We start from the raw sequence: 21689 nt of genomic DNA, 5'->3' as shown, positions 1-21689 counted from the left end.
TATTAACATACATCCAAATGATTGATCAATCATTTAGTATGTGAAACACTCAAAAAAGTAGAACACCCCAAATCACCAAGATGATTTGCTTCACCTTACAGTTAACAACGCCAAGCAACTCTATGTGCTTTAATGTAAGCCAAGGAAAAACTCATTTAATATTGACTGCTTTGAAAAAACGATTCCCAAATAATAACGAAATATAAAAAAGGCAGAAAAATAAGCCAGAGTTCCCAATTTATTAAATAATCGTTTCAGGTCCAATCAGCATTAACTTGAAACATAATTATACATTTTTTCCTCAGATTTTATCAGATGACAACTGTTTGACCTTGAAGGTCAAATTAACTGAAATGTATCAATGACATAATAAAGGAGGGTACTACATTGATACATATTAAGTGCTAGTATGTTTTTTTCCAATGCATATAAACTACATTTTAATGTACACCTATATATCTTTTTAAATTACATTTTAGTCTGTGTAAAATGTTTAACTTTACATCAGGCAGTGTGATAGACACCCTAATGACGTCATTACATGGCGCCGTCGCGGGTCCTTTTTCGCTAACATCGTCCGGCGTGTGTCCCTCGGTCAGTCGGTCAGTCGACTTGTCTTCTTGTCCCTTGTCTGTCAACATGTCCCGCTGCCTCGCGCTGGCCCGGTTCGCCCTCGGTTCCTCGAGGACCAACTCACGGCTGACGTCATGTGTGCGAGGACTCAGCAGCGGAGTTACCTCGCGCTCGTTCACTGGAGGTAAGCTGTGTTTATGAGCCGAGTTAGCTCCCATGCTAGTTGATGACAGCTGCATGGATGTATAAAGTGATGTGAACTCTGCGTCGGATGATGCCTTATTTACTTGCAGTCCAAGTCCACGAGCTACTTGTGTAGATAGCTCACTTAGGAGGTACAAAACTACAATATGAATTAAATCCAAGGGGTTGCTTATAGAACTAAGTTATTACATCATCACATCTCTGCACCTGCAACAGATTGGTGTTAAGGGATTTTGACTGGTTGTCATAACAATTAAGACAGGCGGCATGCCGGCATCAATATCCAACACTTTCTATCTAGACGCAACATCAAATACACATCTTAATATACTTGGCAAGGTTACAGGAAAACTCCTAGTTAAGAAGGTAAAGCGAAAGGTTTCCGAAACCTTTGTAATAAGAAAGATGATAACTGGTTGGAGTAATTGGTTTCTGTACTCAAATGTATTTCCTTGATGTGAAAAGATCCTTTGCAAACATGACTCCAGAGTCTCTCAGTCACTGAAACAGCTGGCATCACTAAACCGCTATCCTAAAAGGTTTCTCATATACTTTGCTGTAAGAAAGAGAGAGTAGTATCGTATCTATTCTTCACGCTTTTTTACTGGGTCTTAAGATTGTTCTCTAGTGTAGGTAGTGTTTTCTAAATACATTTAAGGCAGGGGTATCACAATTACGGCCCGGGGGCCAAATGCGGACCGCTGGCCATTTTGAATCGGCCCTCAGCAAATTCAAAAAGTATAATGAAATATGGCCCACAAATGAAACTTGTGCTTGTCTTATATTGTACCTCTTAAATATATATGTGAAAATATATTACACAGTAGTATTCATGTGTTAATAAGCCCACTTTTAAAATAAATTCAGTCAATTCATGTTGAAAACATTTTCCCAAAAGCCCAATGACTTATTTACATAACAAGCTTTAAATAGACTCTTCATATTTCATCTTATACTCACTCTGAGGCTTCTGTTTTAAGGGATGAGTTGCCAACGAGATAAATGAAACCCTATAGAGAGCTGTGATGGAGGCTGTTTTTTTCTTAAAGCATATTCATGTATCAAGCCTAATTTACCTACATTTTGCTAACTTATAACTTAACTTACGAGGCAATATACCTCCTATAAGCGGCCCAGCTCTTCGTATATTTTTCTGTATGTGGCCCTCTGTGAAAAAGGTTTGGACACCCCTGATTTAAGGCATCCAAAAAGATAAAAATGTAAGTGTCAGCTGACTCCCCTCTTGCCATCAGACCTGCAGGCTGGACAGCAGTGGGGGTGGAGCAGTCGGCCCCCCTTGTGGAGCTCCCAGCGGCCCGGCCTGGGCTTCAGCCAGCAGTCCTACTACAGCACCCAGGAGGCGGAGAAGCAGCCTGAGAAGCAGCCTGAGAAAGAGCTGGAGAAGGACCTGGAGAAGGGGCTGGAGAAGGAGCTGGAGAAGGAGCCTGAAGAGGAGCCTCTGCACACCATCATCAGCGACACTGAGGCTGTTCAAGGTGCCGGAACAGCTGCAGACATGCAACTCCCTCAAAGACAATGACAAGCTTCTGATTTGTTAGATTTAAGATAATCTGAATGTTTTTTTTTCTACCCCATGATTCATGCAGGTGACTTTTCCAAACATGAATTTCAGGCTGAGACGAAAAAACTGCTGGACATAGTCGCCAGGTCCTTGTACTCCGAGAAGGAGGTTAGTTTTTTGTGTGTGTGTGTGTGTGTGTGTGTGTGTGTGTGTGTGTGTGTGTGTGTGTGTGTGTGTGTGTGTGTGTGTGTGTGTGTGTGTGTGTGTGTGTGTGTGTGTGTGTGGTGTGTGTGTGTGTGTGTGTGTGTGTGTGTGTGTGTGTGTGTGTGTGTGTGTGTGTGTGTGTGTGTGTGTGTGTGTGGTGTGTGTGTGTGTGTGTGTGGTGTGTGTGTGTGTGTGTGTGATGTGTGTGTGTGTGTGTGTGTGACCTTTATTACCAGGTAGGTTGACACAAGGAATTTGACTTGGTGTCTTGGTGCATACATAAAGTAAAACACAGATAGAAAACTATTTTAAGAAAACTATAATAACATACATATAGCAGTATTTACATTGTAAAAAAAAAACAAGATATTGTATGCATTAATATAATGCATAGAGTCTGTCAGAGTGAGGAATAGCATACTATTTAGCTTGATTGACCTTTCAGATATAACCTATAACTGTTCTCCTCCTTCCGACCCACCAGGTGTTCATCAGGGAGCTGATCTCCAACGGCAGTGACGCTCTGGAGAAGCTGCGCCACAAACTGATGACGGCAGGCGGAGAAACGGCTCAGATGGAGATCCACCTGCAGACTGACAGTGCCAAGGGCACCTTAACCATTCAGGTATAACCATCGCTGTGTTAGATAGGTCTGCATCAATTGTGGTTGATACTTAATGCAAGTCATTTTCAAAGTTTTATGTGATTGGTTCAGAAGATGAGTTATTATACATAATACGCACGCCTTTAACAAATGCAATAATAGCAATCAAGATTTTACTATTGTCTGTTTTCACCAACTACTATGCAAAAAAGGAGAATAGAGAATAATAGTTAAAAAAAAATAATCCCTAATCAGTATAGATGAGAGGACACCGTACAGAGGGAGCGAGAGGTAGAAGCTAGAAGCCAAAGGGTGGCCCAGAAGATGTCTGGCTGAAATTGAGAAAGAAGAGTGTAGATAAATGAAAAACAATGCGTGCAGTAGAGGGAGTGGCACTGAATGAAAAGTGGTCCGATCTTCTTGAAGACAGTTTGGGCTACCGAGTGGTTTCAACCGGTCCTAGCAGTCTCCTGGTTCCATCCCAGTCAATGTGGTAGAAAGATCTCAATATCATGTTATTTCTTTTCATGAACGAAGCTTTATGATACAACGTCAGGGACGCCATTTTGGAGGCTTGTAGTGTAATTGTCTCGCTTGTTTTTCGTCATCTTAGCACCGCAATCAGCATCGATTCAGTCGATCAATTATTGTCCCTCAGCAACTCCCTCCCCTACACACAGAATATAACAATTACTCAATTCTGTCCTCTTTAAAATGTGGTTCATCCAAATGTTTACAAATTTCAGTGGATACTTAAGTGTGAAACATGTTCCTGCAGTGAAGAAAGGCTCAGGTAGACTGTGGCCGTTTCTCAATGTCGAGTAAAGCTGCTCCAGAGCCACTATTTCAAGCATACTACGTCATCGAGTGGCGCCGAATCACTGTTTAAATGCTCAGCATACTTGTGCTACCACAAGCCTCCTCCACATTGAGAAACGGCCTCTGGTTCCTGGGTTGTTTTTGAGATGTATCGCCCCCTGGTGGATGAGTATTGTACAGTTAGCTACGGAGACTGTAAGTGACTGGGGCTCTCTGTGCTGTGCAGGACACAGGAGTGGGGATGAACCAAGAGGAGCTGGTGGCCAACCTGGGGACCATCGCCCGCTCTGGGTCAAAGGTCAGTGTGTTTATATACAATGAACGACCCAATGAATGCATTAGTTTATGAATGTCACACTTTTGTTATGATGAAGCCATAATAATCATTCCTTCCCTGCAGGCCTTTTTGGATGCCCTGACCAACCAGGCGGAGGCCAGCAGCACCATCATTGGTCAGTTCGGGGTGGGCTTCTACTCCGCCTTCATGGTGGCTGACTCGGTGGAGGTCTACTCGCGATCAGCTGAGCCCGACGCACCCGGATACAAGTGGTCCTCTGACGGGTGAGAGGGGGGCGAGGGATGGGGAGGACAACATTTTATATCAAGAGTGGGAATGAAAGTGTTCTTCAGTGTTATTGTTTTCTGCAGCAGAACAAAGAATGTATCACTGGCCCAAAAACATAGAGTAGAAGTGAATCTAAACTAAAACTAGCTATCTGCAAACCTTGTCTTCATCAGCTCTGGAGTTTTTGAGATCGCTGAAGCCACCGGTGTTCAACGGGGAACAAAGATCGTGCTGCGCTTCAAAGACGACTGCAAAGAGTTTTCCGCTGAGGACAGAGTCAAAGGTATAACTGCTGTTACTGCGGTGATAAAACACATGCGTGTAGCGTCGCTCCATGAGCTAACTAGCTGTTGTTTCTCTTTCAGAGGTTGTGACAAAGTACAGCAACTTTGTCAGCTTCCCCATCTTCCTGAACGGGCGGAGGCTCAACACTCTGCAGGTGAGCCCGTGACTCTGCTGCTCAATGTGACCTTACTCAGGGAACAATTCAAAAAGGTCATCGTGTAAATACGGTTGAGCTCGACCAGTGAAGCTGTTTTTGAGCAAACCCTTCACTGTGTAAACATTAGATCTGGGTCAGGTGGGCTTTTGAAGCAGTTACAACTTCTTTCATTTATAAACAAATTGTCTGTGTTGCCTCTGCAGACTTATATTAGGCTTTATTTGAGTTCCTTTCTGCACACACTGGCACAGTTTCAAATGAAATAGTCTCAGTATTTACAATATATTCATACCTAGGTGGACGTTCTTATTTAGTAGAATTATTTTGATGACTTGACCACAATGCCGCTATTGTGAATGTTAAATATGGTTTGTTAACTGTTCATTTTGCAGTCTGGGCTGAGGGGTACTTCTAAAGTTAGAAAGCACTGTAGTAAAATGTTATACATGTATGTGAAATATGTTGGTTTTGTGCTCTGATTCCCCTCAGGCCTTGTGGATGATGGAGCCTAAAGAGATCAGTGACTGGCAGCACGAGGAGTTTTACCGTTATGTGGCCCAGGCCTACGATAAGCCCCGCTACACGCTGCATTACCGCGCCGACGCACCCGTCAACATCCGGAGCATCTTCTATGTTCCTGACGCGGTGAGCTGACACTTCAAAGTGAATTTGAACTGTTTTCCGGGCCCCATCATGTGTCACAGCAACCCCTGAAATAATGCCAACCTGTCATGTAACTCTTGACATGTAGACATTTAGTTTCATAGGTGTTATTAAGTACAAATGAACTTATTTCATCAATCGTTATTTCTGCCCCAACAGAAGCCAAGCATGTTTGATGTGAGCAGGGAGATGGGCTCCAGCGTGGCTCTGTTCAGCCGGAAGGTTCTGATCCAGACCAAAGCAACCGACATCCTGCCCAAGTGGCTGCGCTTCCTCCGAGGTCTGCATCGTTTATTATACTCTACTGTATTATTTAATGTCGATTTTAGGCGAAATAAACGTTTTTTGATGTCCCAGCGCTGAGTTTGACTGTGTGTGTGCAGGTGTGGTGGACAGTGAGGACATCCCTCTGAATCTGAGCAGAGAGCTGCTGCAGGAGAGCGCCCTCATCAGGTAAAACAGCAGTTTTACACTAGTTTTAATGCCTGTGTTCAAGGCATAGTCAAGCCTGTGGCAATAACTACTTTTGTTTGACAATATGTTGTCCCAGGAACAGTTATGATATGTGTGCAATGTTATTTTCGTTTATAGACCACTTTATGCCACTGATAATGATAATATAAGAATCTGAATCAGGTTTATTACCAGGTCGGTTGACGCGTACGAGGAATTTGACTTGGTGTCGTGGTGCATACAAAAAGTAAAACAAAAATTAAAAACACAGATAGAGAACTAGAAAAATATAAGAGATATAGTAAAATATAACAGTATTTACATATAAATGGAATGGAATAAAAAGGAATGAAATACGGAATAAAAATCGGCAGTAATAAAAAAACAGATATGGTTGTACATTGTGTGCATGAATGTAATGCATAGAGTCTATAAGAGCATACATGTGCAAGTACACACTTTCAAAGAGTTAAATAGGAATGGTACTATTGTATATAACATCATGAAATATCCAAAATAGTCAAATGAAACCACACAACAAAAACAATAAATAAAATGGACTCTCAACACATTGTGTGAATCGTAAGTCTTCTACTGGCAACAAACAAGCATACAAACACAACTGGTGTAATCACATCATCATATCCTCAAAATCTATATCTCTATCATTTTTGGGAATATTCACTAACGATGCAATTCTCAGTTCCTGCCTTGTTTTCCAATATTGATCCCCTGATTTATTTTTCTCCCTCCCCTCTGTCTCCAGGAAGCTGCGTGACGTTCTGCAGCAGCGTGTGATCCGCTTCCTGCTAGACCAGAGCAAGAAGGAGCCGGAGAAATACAAGAAGTTCTTTGAGGAGTACGGCCTCTTCATGAGGGAGGGCATCGTCACCACGCAGGAACAAGACGTCAAGGTAGAGATGCACACAGCTTCCTACAGATGTGGCTAAAGCTTGATAAATGTGTAGTCTGGAACTTGATAGCAGTGTTGGCGCCCCCTGCTGTCTCTCTACAGGAGGACATTGCGAAGCTGTTGAGATACGAGTCCTCTGCTCTGCCTGCCGGCGAGCAGACCAACCTGATGGAGTACTCCTCCCGCATGAAGGCCGGCGACCGCAACATCTACTACCTGTGTGCGCCCAACCGCCATCTGGCAGAGCACTCCCCGTACTACGAGGCCATGAAACAGAAAGACATGGAGGTGAGAGGGCGGAAGCAATGGCATGTGTTCTGTGTTCACATTATCACAGTATCCACACAATTATTGAGCTGTTAATACTCACTTAACTTAGTTTGTATGTTGCTTTCCCACTTCATTTGGTTTACTTGGTTATGAATCAAATCAAAAACAATGATAGATTTAAAGATATCATTTATTTAACATCTTATAAAAACTCTAAATAGCTTTGCTTGCAGTGGACATTTTATCAACTGTTAGGCCTAAACTGAAAACTTGTTTTGTATTTGCTATATTACTGCCCAGATATGTTCATCTATGACACTTCAGCTAATTATACAAGAGTCTGTTGTCGTCAGGCGGGAAGAAAAAGACAACATTTGAGCCTGCCACTATAAAACTAATCATAACCTTGTCATTATGAATGTAAACCGCTGCTTCACGCCTCTGTGGTGTGTTCAGGTGCTGTTCTGCTACGAGCAGTTTGACGAGCTGACCCTGCTCCACCTGCGGGATTTCGACAAGAAGAAGGTGATCTCCGTGGAGACGGACATCGTGGTGGATCACTACAAAGAGGAGAAGTTTGAAGACGTGAAGCCAGGTCTGCCCCCCTCTCGTGTCTCCAGAACAGCTGTCTCTCTCACGGCTGCAGTCCTGACTCCTGTTTGTTCTCTCTCCTACAGCCTCTGAGCGCCTGACCCAGGATCAGTCCGAAGACCTCATCTCCTGGATGAAGAACGCTTTGGGCCCCCGAGTCACCAACATAAAGGTGAAGATAAGACTAGAGTCGGCCCAGGCCTCAAATGTGTTGAATTCAAATCATTGGGCCGTTGTTTTCTCAAGTCAGATAATGTCACATTGCATGATACATTTTCTCTTCGGCCCGTAGCTGACCCCCCGGCTGGACACCCACCCAGCGATGATCACGGTGCTGGAGATGGGGGCTGCTCGCCACTTCCTCCGCACCCAGCAGCTGGCTCGCACCCCTGAGGAGAGAGCGCAGATTCTGCAGCCCACACTGGAGATCAATGCAGGGTGAGAGGGGGAGAGAGGGGGAGAGAGGGAGGGGAAGTAATGGTGGCATGGATTTGACTGAATGGAATAAATGGTGTGTTTTGGTCCAGCTCTCACTATCTTGTTCTTCTTACCCTCTGACAGACATGATTTGATCAAGAAGCTGCAGGCACTGAAGGAGAGCAACTCTGAGCTGGCTGGACTGCTCCTGGAACAGGTACTGTGGCTTAAAGATGCATGTGGGAAACATGTCTTAATATATATATAGTTTGCTGTTTATGGAAACTCAAAACGTCCTGTGTGTTATTATGGTTTTATGTAGAGTACAGGATATTATACGATTCCACAGCACAAATTGTGTCTTACAGTTTGTCTTCTAAAGCAGGGGTTCCCAACCTTTATTTTGCCAAGGACCGGCAGATACATAAAAAGAAAATCGTGGACCGGTTGTCAATTTTAACTGATTTTAACTGATTTTAATATTTACTCACCACCAGCAGGTAGCAACAGAGGCTAATTGTATGTAACATCCTGAACAAATGTCCAGTCACCAAGGCGCACATCATGCGCCTTGGTGACTGGACATCTCCTTCATAAAACTAATAAAAGGGGGAGTAATCGGGCAGTTCGATGTGTGTGTGGTTAACACGTAGCAGCCTGCAGTCACTCGCTGTTCTGATGAAGGTAAACACAGCGAAGGCGGTGCGTAAAAAGGCACAGCTCTCGGCGCGCTGGTGCTGCACTTCTCAGAGGCGGAGTTACACGTCCCGCTGCCTCCTGATGCTGCAGCCATTTCATGAAGTGAAGGAGGTTTTCCTTCTATAAAACAGCTGCGGGCAGCAGATACCGTGAGAGTCCCGGACATGAATTCCTAGATCAAGGCAGACTGGTTTACTCTCCTGTTTTGCCAATGCTTAAACAAAGGCAAGGCAAGTTTATTTATATAGCACTTTTCAACACAAGGCAATTCAAAGTGCTTTACAAAAAAATGAAAGACATTAAGAAAATGGCATTTAAAATGAGTCATTAAAAAGAAAAGCTAATAAAATAAACATATAGCTCTACACCCCTGGCCGACATGTCCTTAAAATGAAGTCCGAGTTTGAAATATATCTCAAATAATGTATGCACTGCCATTTCCCCACATAAACATAACAGTCTGCAATGAAACGGTTGTCTCCTGTGCGCTCCTCTTCCTCCTTGGCGCACCGGTAACTTTCTCGTGCGCACGAGAGGCTGAGACCAGGCTGAGCCGCCGAATCCCTCGGAACATCATAAAAGCCATTTTCAACGGTTTTCTGGTGAAAGATTAACTAGGCTACTGGATGAAATAATATGACCGGTATAGTGCGAACATTAAACACTTTTTGAAAAATATATTATGATAAAATATATTTATATATTTATAATTCTGCAAATATTACGATAAACTCACAGCTATTTCGCGGCCCGGCAGTAACACCTCCGGGTGGTTGGGAACCCCTGTTCTAAAGGACATACTATCAATAAACTCTTCCTGCACAGATGAGGCACATTTGAAGCCTGACTTTAAAAACATCTGCAGGAAATGTTTAGTTAATGACAATAGCTTAAAAGGTATAACATGAAACCACAAGCTGGCAGCAATGCTGGTGAACCCGCCATGATCCCAAGCTGCCTCGCAAAACTCTTGTTTTTGTAATGTTGATTGAGTGGCAAAAAGATTACCCATAGTGCTTTTACTAGAACAAACCAGTAGAAGTGATTGGAATAAACCATGAATGAGTTTTCTGGTAAAAAGCAGCAACATAGTGAGTTTAATATGACTGTGTTGATGGAAATGCACATTATGCTGAATGTACTGTGTGAGGTGTTGGAATACAGGTGTTTGCAGCTACCCTCACTATTATTTTTTTATTTTGTGACTAGCTTGTATTTTGTGGTATTTATGCCCACATGGTTGTTTTCAGATGAAACCATTTTCGGAAAATATGATTTATACTAGGAAACATTTTTCACAATTACACCCTATAGCAGAATGCAACACTTTGAAGTCTTATCAGTGCAGTTTTACATCTCTTTATCTACATTCTGCAGATCTATGACAATGCCATGATCACAGCCGGCCTGAACGACGACCCCCGACCGATGATTTCCCGCCTTAACGACCTGCTGACTAAAGCTCTGGAGAAGCACTGAGAGACAGACACTACAGTGCAGACTGACTGGGTGTTAAGCCTCTGAAGGGCGTACAAAGCTGGATGACTGCAGAAGAGAACCAACAGGACTGTGTTCGTCTGGAGCCTTAAAACCACATCTCTTTCCCTCTAGACTACTTCATTGAACCCTTATGGAGAGCACACAAAGGCTTTAAAGAGCAGCTGTTGTGAAGATGAACTGAAGGAAGCTTCTCTGTAAATCCCTGTGTGCAGCACTGTTTCATCAGGAGTATGGAGGCAACTCTAATCTCTAGATTCTCATTTCAAAATCCTTGTGAAATACCATGTGTGAAGTGTGCATTAAAGCTTTGAAGTGGTAGGAGTCTATTCAGGGCTTCATTACAAATGCAAATCCTTTTTTTGTTAATGTTATGTTCGCTTTGTGGTTTATGGAATGTGGCAATATTTAATGTAATTAAATATGTTTGAACTGGGTCAAACTAGAGTGTTTGTAGATGGTGTGTGAGCTGCAGATGTGACTTGTCAGTGGTCAAACATTGATTCTCAACAGGTCAATCATTAAATCTAATAAAAAAAGATTTACCCTGAGCATTTATGGAGCTGTTGACACTTTCCTGTGTTCGTAACCAATGTGACAAATGCATTCAAAGATTCCAAATACAGGACTACTTGAAAATACAACTTTACTGCATTTCAAAGTAACATGACATATGAAAGATGAGAGGAACCTCAACTTCAAGATGTCCTCCTCCAGTGTTCAGTCTGTCGCAGACTATACATTTGGAGACAGATGGATTGTAGAGGCAAGAGTTCAAGAGAAGGGATTCTCTGTGGTGTCTTTGCAAGCGTCCCAGCGCTTTCAATCCATTTAAACCACTTCAGGGCATTTTGACCCATCCCATCTGCCCAGGCGTCCTCTCTGTGAGTCGTCCTGCTTCAGGTCTCACCTCCTGACTCCTGACCGTCCGTCAAGATCAACAAATCCCAGAAGAGTGTCATGAGAGCTTGTCTATATTAGCGAGGAAACGCTGGGCCCACCATTCATCCAGATCTAAAGGCATGAAATCTGGAGAACAAAAACATAAAACTGGTTAAAAAAGTCTGTTATAAAAAAGGTAATTACACCCTAAAACATCACTAGACGGATTGTTGTCATCTCAATTACACATTTAAATCAGTCGAGTACAAATTAATATTATACTTCTGCTCATATATCTTATTTTCTATACTTATTCTATTATCCTAGCACAAATAACTTCCACATTTACAAAGCTTAATCAGGAGTCATTATAGTGTAGAAATAGGAGACATGACATGAGTTTATTTGACAGTTCTTTTTGAAATGCCGTTGTAATCTTTCTTCTGACTTGACGCTAGTTAGAGTTGCGCCCTCCAGTGGTTAAAGTGATATCTGCATCACTATGTTAAATGCATGACTAACAAACTGGTTATAAATAAAAAAAATTATCTTAGTCTATTTTATATTACGTTTCTAAAACTCATTAGCTTAAAACACCCATTATAACAGTTTTAGTCAAATACATCTTGGTGATAGATCACAGGGTGTTTCTCAATGTCGAGGAAGGCTGCTCCAGAGCCACTATTTCAAGGATGCTACGTCATCGAGTCCCGCCGAAGGACTGTTCCAATGTCCAGGCTCCTTGGAATTCTACCGAGGCTGGCGTCCTTCGTAGCGAGAAATTCCAGGCTGCACATGTGTATGTCACTACCCGATCTGTCCCCCCTGCCCGATCTGTACTGAGCATGTGTGAGATGGTCCGCCATATTGGACAACTCCGGACCCAACCCAAGTAGGACACTTGACACAGTGGCTTTAGCTAAGCTCAAAAATAAAACTCGAGAGAGATGAGTTATTGTTATTACAACGTGACTTCACTATTATTTAACAACTCTTTTTATTGGGTTCTTTTATTTGGGGTTAAGTACATTGTCAGAATAAGTGAGAAAATAATTTAACTTCTGTTAGACAGCTATCAAACTGAATAAATATTTACTGTGAATGTATGCAAAAATGTATGGCATATGGCTGTCTAACAGAAGTTAAATTCATTGCATGCCCCCGAACCCCCCCTAGAGGATGTGAGGTCCACCCCAAAATAAAGCAGGTTAAAATAATTAAATTGCATACATTTTCTTTTAGTAAACACTGAAAGGGGTCCCGCATGACCCAAACAGCACACAAAGTATAATGTTAAAATGTGCTAAATATATACACTGCAAAAAACAAAAAAAGAGAAGTAAAAGTAGGTCTCATCCTAAAAAAGGTTGGAGACCCCTGCATTAGAGTGTAAAAACTGTAACTATAAGTATCTGAAATAAATATGTGTCGTGAAACAAATACCAATAACTGTATTGCATTGTTTTCTTATGCACAATTACTACTGTCTTTGTCTTTTTCGTCCCGCATTTATTGTGCCCCCCTCAGAAAATAACTGGCCTCAGCCTGGCCCCCCCAGTCAAATTGGTCTAGAACCGCCACTGGCTACACATCCCGTAAACATTGATGCTTATACATGAACATATTTGTTCATGAAAATCGTGCTTAATTCAGCTTTAACCAGTCAAATGTAAATGAATTCCCTGAAGGCATGAGCAGGAGAGGATGGCATAGTTTGGATGACAGTGAGGAAGAGGAGCAGCTGTACTCACTTTTCAGGTGTGGACTGGGACTGGTCTCTTTATAGTCGACTGCTGCCTGGGCCTCCTCTGGATCCTGCTGCACCACCTCCTGCCAGGCTGAAAACACAACCACTCAGTCAGTACAATAACAAATAAAAGATATGGAATACAATTAAAATTAAAACCTTTATTATCATTGCACAGAATTAAAAGATGGAGCGCTACTCCTGCAATTAAAAGTCACAGGAAAATCACAAAAACCAAACAACTGGAGCTCTACTATAGTAAGTACAAAACAAATACATGTAATGTTCACTGTTATAAGAGTCTTTGTTCCACTAGAATAAAGATAAGCATTGCATTCAGATTATTGTAATTATTACACTGGTATGAATGTAATTTTTTCCCTAGAATAAATGTGATTATTGGATAAAACCATTAGGTATGCAATAAATAAAAAAGCAGTCATTATTGTAACTGATTCAATGCAAAATGTACAACTAATGCAATATGTTGAGGTAACATGCATGTTTTGTAGACCATTAACCATGTTATCATTTGGTAAAGCAGATTAAAAGATATCTTATTATTATCAAAGCAAAAATAAAAACTATCTGTAGTGTTAACTGTATGAAAACTACAGAGCCTGTGCAGCAGCCAGGATTTAACATAATTCATTCAAAGTTATATGGTATAAAGAATGTAAGTGGTTAAAGTTCAAATCTAAAACAACCCAGGGTCACACCCACAGCGTCAAACAAGTAAAGTCCACAAGGGCAACTGGTTCATAAACCTGTCACTCCTGGCACACGCTTGTTTTTCAAATAATGCAGCATGTGGACTGGTCGTGTGTGTGTGTGTGTGTGTGTGTGTGTGTGTGTGTGTGTGTGGTTATTGATTATATCTCTGCTAGCTGCCTTTAGGTCATGACTTTCAGAAAACTTAAATGGTTAAGCTTATCATGTAGAGGTACTTTAAGAAAATAATTAATCAACCCTGAACAGGAGGGGGGGCTCCTTTGTGTCCTTGTCCGCTGGAAGACAAGGTTACTGACGTTGTTTATGAGCTGCTGAGGCTGAGCTTCAACATTAGCTCCGAACAGGACATGAAGTGAGAGGTGCTGAGCCTCATGAAGTCTCCCTGACACTGAATGAATGTTAAAAAGAAGTGCACACTTTGAAACTGGGTCAGTGTGTAGAGTTTCACCCAAACCAAATAAAACCATTCATCCTGTCTGATGCCTTTGTTTCCTTTCCTGAAAGCAGACAACGAGACTCTTCCCATGAGAGTATGGTGGGTGCTAGTTAGAGCCAAAACATGCCGTTTCTTCAGCACATGCTCCAGCGTGGGTCATATAGTAGCATATGTGGGTGTGAGAGCATTTTTCTGTTAGGTGCCTATCATGGCTATCAGTGTCAGGGCAGCTGTGTGGGTGAGGCCTGGGAGGGGGGGAGGTTAGCTTTTAATTTAAACACTTGATAGTAAAACAATGTCATTCAAAAAACTAGGGATGGGTGTCTGGATACAGTAAGACAATAACAAGTGTTGTCTCATCTTGTTTTTCCAGTACAGGCAGTTCCTTACCATTGTAGACAAATGTAACGTTTTCCTCGTGTGCGGGTGTGAATCTCTCTTCCTGCTGGTTGTCTGCAGGCAGAGCCAGAGCAGGCTGATGGTACTTCTTACCATTTGGCCGGTTGAAAACTATCTTTGGGGCAGGAAGGCTGTCAGGTAGGAGAAGAAAGACAATATGTCAGAATGTAGTCTGATACTTTTTGTGTGCAAATGCTGCATCAGCACTAGACAACATTTCTAAAGTGTCAGCCTTTTGGCCTAAAATCAAAAATGGTTGGTTGAGTGAGAGTCAGAGATTGCAACAGCTGAATCAAGGACCATGTGCCACCTTGACTTGCCACAAGGTCACACACATACCACCCCCCCCCCCCACACACACACACACACACACAATGGGTGGTTTTAAAAGGCGAAAACAGAATGCAGACTGAGCCTTTGGGAAGCTACAGTGTGAAGGTGTGTGTTAAATCATTCAGGCTGAAGATCAGACGCTGCTTGTCTCATGTTGATGACGTTTACTGGTGCCAGGACACAGTCATTCAATTATAGTAGCCTACTTTAACCAAAACAATGAATCTTCTTAAGGCAAGGCAAGGCAAGTTTATTTATATAGCACTTTTCAACACAAGGCTATTCAAAGTGCTTAATAAACCATATATATCAGATGTTCAAAAGGGACCTATAAAAACAGCACTAGTAGCAGCATTATGGTGCGTTTTCATTACCAGGAGATGTACACTCACTCAGGCATGCCCCAGGACGTTTGTTTGTGCTTGAAGTCGTTTATTTTGGTGTCAACCGGCTGCGTAGGCCCTGGAAATAAAAGTTTACATTTTATTTGAAATGGAAATACACTTGAATACAAGGGAAATGTGTGCAAGTTACAGTCCAGTGTCTTACCTGTCCGTCGCTGGGTGGCCAGTTTGCTGGGACCCCTTGTAATTGTGTACATCCTGCGCAGGAAAAGTCGCCTGTACGCTTTGAGTTTGGCACTTTGGATAAAGAGTCCAGGAGGAGCAGGCGAGGAAAGACAATTTTCTTTCCACCAGGATCTGTCGATGTATAACAACTATTTTTGGGGGGTCAAGTCGCTCCCCTGCTCAGCTGATCCGGGTAAATTTCTCTCACAAGATTTAAAGACAACAAATCCAGGCAGGAGCTGACATGAGACTTCGCAGGAGGTTTTGTAATAACCACGCAGAATACACAACCTTGCGCCGCGCTCCTCTACCAGTATGTCCAGCAGCCGGGGTGCATTTCATCCAGCGACCCTCCCCTTCACACCTGCGTTCCCCCAGGCCGGACAATAAAACGTAACTCACTTTAATGCTGAAGTGTCTTGCACTGCCACAATGTCACATAACCTGAAACGGCGGTTGTCATTCATAAGACATTGACACACGCCGTCAGAGCGCACCACTTCGCTCTACGTCCTTACCATGGTCTTTACACGCCTCCCTCCGCGTTTTAAAGAGACAGTGTCCCCGAAATGGATGAAAGAAATATGTAACACTGACTTGAGACCAGCATGTTCAGCCCTTTGTGACTTATTTTAACTTGTGGTAATGGTTATTAAGATGAGATCACTTGTATTAATCTCATGATGTTGGAATTGTTGTTATCTCTGATTCGCAAATTGCTTATTTTTTAACATTCAGTTGTGTCTGCTGTTTTGTTTAATTGTGCAAGCAATTACATTCTCAAATATTACTTTACTAACTCTTATGTTGTGTTTTTTTGTGTAGTCTTGTATAATGTGGAGGGGGATTATTACATATTTCACCTGATCAGAGTAAATAGCTTTTGTTTGCCTACAATATAGGGGAATCTAACACCAGGGCAGGGTCCTTTCTATGATGATGACCATCCTGGCCAAAGTTACAGAGGGGGTGCCAAATCTGGCAGCCATGACACTAGCTCTACCAGATTTAGAAAGCCCCCTTTAACGGCTCCTTCATGTAGCCCCCATCTGCCCAACGTCTGTGTTTACAGTACACACAGGTGAAGTCAGGTGCAACCACATACAGCACACTCAACCATGTTTACAATGCAACCAAGCTTTACTGACTGAATTCATGGAAAGCTAAACTATGGGTTAACAAAGACGCACAGCTGGCCATTAACAGAAATTACATAAAAGTCTCACAAAATGACACATTTAAAACATTAAATCATTTAGTATTTAATAAGGCATTATTGATTTACATTGTGAGGCTTTATTCAAGTTTCAAGCCTATGAAGCTCTTTTTACAATATGACATTCTTTACACTGCAGGAAATAAAAGGCAGAGGAACGTTTTTTTTTTTTAAACCTCTGAGAAATGTATTGTCAAACACAAATATATAACAAGCACACTGCATGGCTCCAATCTTCAAATATGTATTGCACCTAGGTCCGTTTCTGGCACAACTGCTGTTCATAGTAAACATTTCTCCATGAATAGCAAAAAGTGTTCCTTCTCTGATGATTCATAATGAGAGTCTTAAAGACGTAACATCACACAAATAATGTTGGAGTTCATGTTAAATAATCTCTGCCTTGACACCTATACTCACAGCATATCAGGATTCAGTTTCTAAATAATCAAGTATCATCATTCCTTAATATTAACAATATATATTCTAGAGTTCATTATTAAATACATATCATGATAGCAAGCAATGATATGATACATTATCAATATGTCTACAACTATGTACACTGGTCTCTTTAAAGCCTCTGAAAGATCAGCCCAGAAGGGAAAAAATATCTTTAAGGTTGTCTAATCCAAATCCCTGGTCCAGGAGAGCTAGTGGTATTGCTGCTGGTAGTAGGATATATACAAGGTAGTATACAGCTGAGTTTGATTGTGTTGATGTGTCTGTAGATTTAAAAAGGGAAACTACCTGTATACCAGCTACAGTTAATAACATTTTCTTACCAGTAAATCTTATTTTTGGGTGGTTTGATTGCCACCATAAAGTTAGGTAGCACCAATTTTCTAGCTTGTAATTATCTTCACTTAGAGTATTTAAGTATGTTTTGTTCTTACAAAGGAGAAGGAAATAGTAAATGTAATTCTTATGGCAATCATGAAGTTATTTGGGTCACTACGGCATTTCCAACTTCTTAGTTCATTAAGAAGATGTGGAAAGTGGAAAACACTTAATCATCCCTGTGTGTGTGTGTGTGTGTGTGTGTGTGTGTGTGTGTGTGTGTGTGTGTGTGTGTGTGTGTGTGTGTGTGTGTGTGTTTATCAGTATTGAGGATCAAAGTCTTCCAGCAGACTGTCGGTCAGGTATCCAATCTTCAGCATGTTTTGGTAGAAGTCTTTCTCCACAGCGGTGTTGACCGTCCAGCCCACCACCTCCACACCTCGCTCTGCCCAGTACTGAACGTAGTCCCTAAGAGAAAGAAGAAAGAGGAAACAAAAATAAAGATCAGTAAATACAAGGAACATTCCATAACCAGTAAAACAAAGTTGCATGTACTTAAGTGATCCTTTAAACAAGGCAGTGTCCTCTTATGACTTGGGATAACTTGATCATATCAACACCCAGTTTTTAATCAAACTCTTATCACATCAGCAAAATCTTGAATCTCTATTTGAATCTTTTTATGTTGCCATTTTATTATTTGCAAGTGACTAAAGGCTACAAGATGTCAATTACCTTTTGTTGGCAGAGAAGACTTTAATCATCTTGTGACCCATCAGATTGATGTTGGGAGCCCTTGCTGTGGTGGCTATTATAGTTTTAGCAGTGTTTTATATTTTTGCTGTTTTGATTTATAATTTCCTATATGCCTAGGCGGACACCCAGCCATTGATTATGTCTGATTTTCTAACAAAGCATCGATGTAAAATCAACCACTGTTCATTTATAGACAGGAACATATTGCTTAGTGAGGCCCAACTAGCCTCTTTTAAGATCATATGCAAACAAAAAAGATTCTTCTTAACATACTGTAAGACTATCTTAAACCCCATGACTTGCTTTGTGACTGTGCCTTGTAACTATACAATGAAATAACATTTGACCTACAGTGAGATGTAGTCCTTCTGCATGAGGATGGCAGAGACACCGCAGAGTTTCCACAGTATGTGGTGGTGGGCCCAGTCCAACAAGATGTCCAGAACCCCCGTCCACACCTGACCCGAGATGGACAGGGACCGGGGGGCGCCGTCGGTAAAGCGGCTCAGTCTCCAAGGGCGGTGGATGAGAGCTGTGACCACGTTGGGGTCCGTCTGACGCATCTATGGGTAAAAAAAGTGTAAAAGTCAACACAATACAGTCAAAATGAGGAGGAGGGTGTGGCTCTTTTGGTACTTTTATTAAAATATGTGTGATGGTTCAGTTGAAAGCAGCAACAAACCAGAAAGCCATCTTTAGTGCCATTAATAGAACATAAAATAGGAGTAATAATGTAAAGAAATAAAGTCAGTAAAAGAAAATGAGAAAAAAGGACAAAATAATTATTCAAATACCTCAGACAAATCAATAATCATTAAAACAGCTTTCTAAAGTTAATTTTAATTATTTGTGTTGATTAGTTAAATATGTGTTACCTTGTAGATTACTTTTGGTTCAAAGGAAGAAACAATGCTGCTATTGTAAAGGACAGGAAACCTCTTATACATCTCATGAAGCACTGAAGCAGCCTGGAAAACAGGAAAACATATCACATTTCTACAAGCAGGAAAAAAACAATCAATAGAACTATATTCATAATAAGTTGGTTCAGTTAAAGATAACTATGAAATGAGGGCCTCTAAAAAGGATCAGCACGGAGGTAAATTAAAAGCAATCTGATTGGCCCTCTTTGCTGATTTAGGTTTAGTCAGCTATCGAGTAGTATAGGACAGGTCTATAAGCTCTAATGGTATAAATATATATATCCATATACTCAAGTCTTATATAATATTCACTACCTTATCAGGTTGACCTTTGACATTGAAGAAGATGGTGAGCTGTTGTCTGATGGATTCCTCCACTGCCTCCTGCAGAGTTGGGACCTTCTCTCCACTGTATTTGTCTCTGGAGAGGAAAGAAATCAAGACAGGTTCTTAATGCAAAAGTGAGGGAAAGTTCCAGTGTATTACGCTTTCATGTTTAAAGTCTGTTTATTTTGCCCCTTTTTTTAGTCTTTACATTTTATGAGGAAAGACACTTTCTGAGAGGCAATAGATCACTCATATACAAACTATATTTCTGCAACTCAAACTTTATAGTATGAATACATAAAGTATGTAATCCCTGTTTAACATGTAGTCCTTCTTTATCTAAGATTTAAATCACACCATTAACAAATGATATAATGCAGCATACCTCAGCCTGTGACGAGCAGCAGCATCTAGTCTCTTAAGCTGGGCCAGCTGCAGTTTGCTAACTGGTCCAGAGCCGTTGGTGGTGCGGTCCACTGTCTCATCGTGCATCAGGACGGGCACCCCCTCTGCCGTGAAGCTCAGGTCCAGCTCCACGCCAGTGGCCCCGTTCCTACTGGCCTAAAGCAGGACATCACAGGTGGAAAATTACACAAAAAGACAGCTTTGATACTGTACATGATTGTAGTTTAAGTGCTTATTTTTTAAATAAATATTTTTGTGAAAATTTAGCAGTTTTTCATTGAAGACTTAATTATTTTTGAAAGCTTTCATCTTATGTGACCGCATGACTCCAACTCAATGCTCTGAATCGTAGCTTTTGTAAAGATTTGAGACTCTTCGATAAAGCAGTAGGCTACAATACATACAGTATTCAAAGAAAAATATAACTAAACACTAAAATCATATCAAAAGAAAGGCCTCTTACTTGTCCATTGTGGCAATATAAATATGCATTTAATTGGTCTTGTTTGGTCACAAGACATGAAAGCTATATATATTTAGCCATGCCTGTCACTAATATTCAGGAGTCAGCAGGTATTGAAAATAACATTGGTTTTGTGTCATTCAAAAGGTGATTTACTGAGTATCTCTAAGTGATGCCCTGTAATTAAGAGTGAGGGCTCGGATATGATGTAACCATCCTCTGCCATAGACAATATCACATATCAAACTTCACTGCGGTGCATGCAGGACAGTAAAGCACAACAAGCAAGCCGACTCAGCAACTTCAGTATGTAACAAACAGGGAGAAATAATTGTGTGTAGAAATAAAAAAAGTGTGAGTGAATGGCATTAACAAATGTTCAAGAGCATCTAGTGATCTGATAGAAACTGAACCAGCAGCAGATGTGGTGCTCTGCTTACAATGCTTCAAGGCAACTCACGACATTCAAAGCCTGAGCAGCCCATACATAAATCGTTCAAATGGAATTGACTATATTATTTTGGGGACTCCTATGCTCTTGTAATACTATATTGCTACATCTAATTGGACTAGCTATTATGCAATTGTGTGTTACATATTTGTAGCCATCATTTATCTAGCCTATAGTATGCTACTTTTGCGCTGTTAAACATGCATAGATCTATGTTTCCAGCCAAACACATGACAGATGCATGACACCTCTCTGATCGCTGCCAAGGTGTTCTCCGGAGCATCATGGCTGCCCCCGCGGTGCGCCACCACCAAGACCCCGCCTGACGGAGCCCCGGGCCGGAGGACACGGCCGGCCTGGTCCGCCGGCACCGGAGGAAACCGGAACATCACCATGAAGACGTAGAGGAAAGCGGTGAGGAGAGAGGCCCCCGTGGCGCTCCGCGTGCCCAACACCACGAGCAGAAACAACGCCGAGAAATACACCACCTCATCCCCGATCTGCAGCATCTTAAACGGTATTATGTCACGAACCGTACGTTGGAAGACCCGTCGTTTCAAGCCGTTGTTCTGCCGGTAGCACTCACATGGTGCAGGCAAGCAGATCACACAGGCACGCACACACACGCACGCGCACAGACACACACATATTGATGGTGCAGAGAATGTATGGGACATGGGAGGAAGGAGGAAAGGTAGTGGCAAGTCTATCTGAAGTTTGAAAAATAAAATATAGATACAAACATATTTAGGTCAGAGCATTCCAAATAAAAATGGAACTAGCCCATTGCCATGTGATGCAACCAATAAAGGTGAAGTGACTTTATGTAAAAAT

The 21689-nt window shown here is 41.6% G+C and overlaps 3 protein-coding genes across 4 annotated transcripts; 1 reads left to right on the top strand and 2 right to left on the bottom strand.

Moving 5' to 3' along the window:
- Positions 1–557: 557 nt before the first annotated feature.
- Positions 558–10874, top strand: trap1 (TNF receptor-associated protein 1). Its single transcript, XM_034219873.1, has 18 exons — positions 558–757; positions 2031–2273; positions 2385–2467; positions 2988–3128; positions 4153–4224; positions 4327–4487; positions 4665–4774; positions 4857–4930; positions 5423–5578; positions 5756–5876; positions 5980–6049; positions 6816–6963; positions 7065–7250; positions 7689–7827; positions 7910–7995; positions 8116–8261; positions 8385–8457; positions 10317–10874. Exons 1-18 carry the CDS (start codon positions 640–642, stop codon positions 10416–10418), a joined length of 2229 nt encoding a protein of 742 aa, XP_034075764.1. The 5' UTR covers positions 558–639; the 3' UTR covers positions 10419–10874.
- A 191-nt stretch (positions 10875–11065) lies between these two features.
- LOC117548529 (MAPK regulated corepressor interacting protein 2-like) lies at positions 11066–16059 on the bottom strand. Its single transcript, XM_034219876.1, has 5 exons — positions 15515–16059; positions 15358–15427; positions 14624–14763; positions 13070–13156; positions 11066–11465 (listed from the first exon to the last, which is right to left on the bottom strand). The coding sequence occupies exons 1-5, from the start codon at positions 15564–15566 to the stop codon at positions 11395–11397; spliced, it is 420 nt and encodes a 139-aa protein (XP_034075767.1). The 5' UTR covers positions 15567–16059; the 3' UTR covers positions 11066–11394.
- Positions 13908–21498, bottom strand: LOC117548528 (glycerophosphodiester phosphodiesterase 1-like). Of its 2 annotated transcripts, XR_004569348.1 has the most exons (7): positions 21104–21498; positions 19922–20097; positions 19525–19630; positions 19162–19254; positions 18638–18849; positions 17771–17998; positions 13908–13929 (listed from the first exon to the last, which is right to left on the bottom strand). XR_004569348.1 is itself a non-coding variant. In XM_034219874.1 (6 exons), the coding sequence occupies exons 1-6, from the start codon at positions 21362–21364 to the stop codon at positions 17851–17853; spliced, it is 996 nt and encodes a 331-aa protein (XP_034075765.1). In that variant the 5' UTR covers positions 21365–21498; the 3' UTR covers positions 16781–17850. The 2 variants fall into 2 exon arrangements, 1 of the variants encoding a protein (XP_034075765.1); XM_034219874.1 differs by lacking the exon at positions 13908–13929 and having other exon boundaries at positions 16781–17998.
- Positions 21499–21689: the final 191 nt, after the last annotated feature.

Source organism: Gymnodraco acuticeps, unplaced genomic scaffold, assembly GCF_902827175.1.
Source record: "Gymnodraco acuticeps unplaced genomic scaffold, fGymAcu1.1, whole genome shotgun sequence".
Taxonomy (NCBI): Eukaryota; Metazoa; Chordata; class Actinopteri; order Perciformes; family Bathydraconidae; genus Gymnodraco; species Gymnodraco acuticeps.
The sequence above is the reverse complement of the archived record's forward strand: the minus strand, read 5'-3'. Positions and strand labels throughout refer to the sequence as shown.

Coding starts and splice junctions, on each gene's coding strand:
- LOC117548528 (XM_034219874.1), bottom strand. CDS start 21,364: ATGCTGCAGATCGGGGATGAGGTGGTGTATTTCTCGGCGTTGTTTCTG. Junction 19,631..19,921: donor GCTGCTCGTCACAGGCTGAG/GTATGCTGCATT, acceptor TTTCCTCTCCAG/AGACAAATACAGTGGAGAGA. Junction 18,850..19,161: donor AACCAAAAGTAATCTACAAG/GTAACACATATT, acceptor TTTTACCCATAG/ATGCGTCAGACGGACCCCAA.
- trap1 (XM_034219873.1), top strand. CDS start 640: ATGTCCCGCTGCCTCGCGCTGGCCCGGTTCGCCCTCGGTTCCTCGAGG. Junction 2,468..2,987: donor CCTTGTACTCCGAGAAGGAG/GTTAGTTTTTTG, acceptor CCGACCCACCAG/GTGTTCATCAGGGAGCTGAT. Junction 8,458..10,316: donor CTGGACTGCTCCTGGAACAG/GTACTGTGGCTT, acceptor TACATTCTGCAG/ATCTATGACAATGCCATGAT.
- LOC117548529 (XM_034219876.1), bottom strand. CDS start 15,566: ATGTACACAATTACAAGGGGTCCCAGCAAACTGGCCACCCAGCGACGG. Junction 15,428..15,514: donor GGCCACCCAGCGACGGACAG/GTAAGACACTGG, acceptor TTTTATTTCCAG/GGCCTACGCAGCCGGTTGAC. Junction 13,157..14,623: donor CGTTACATTTGTCTACAATG/GTAAGGAACTGC, acceptor TTGTGTTTTCAG/CCTGGCAGGAGGTGGTGCAG.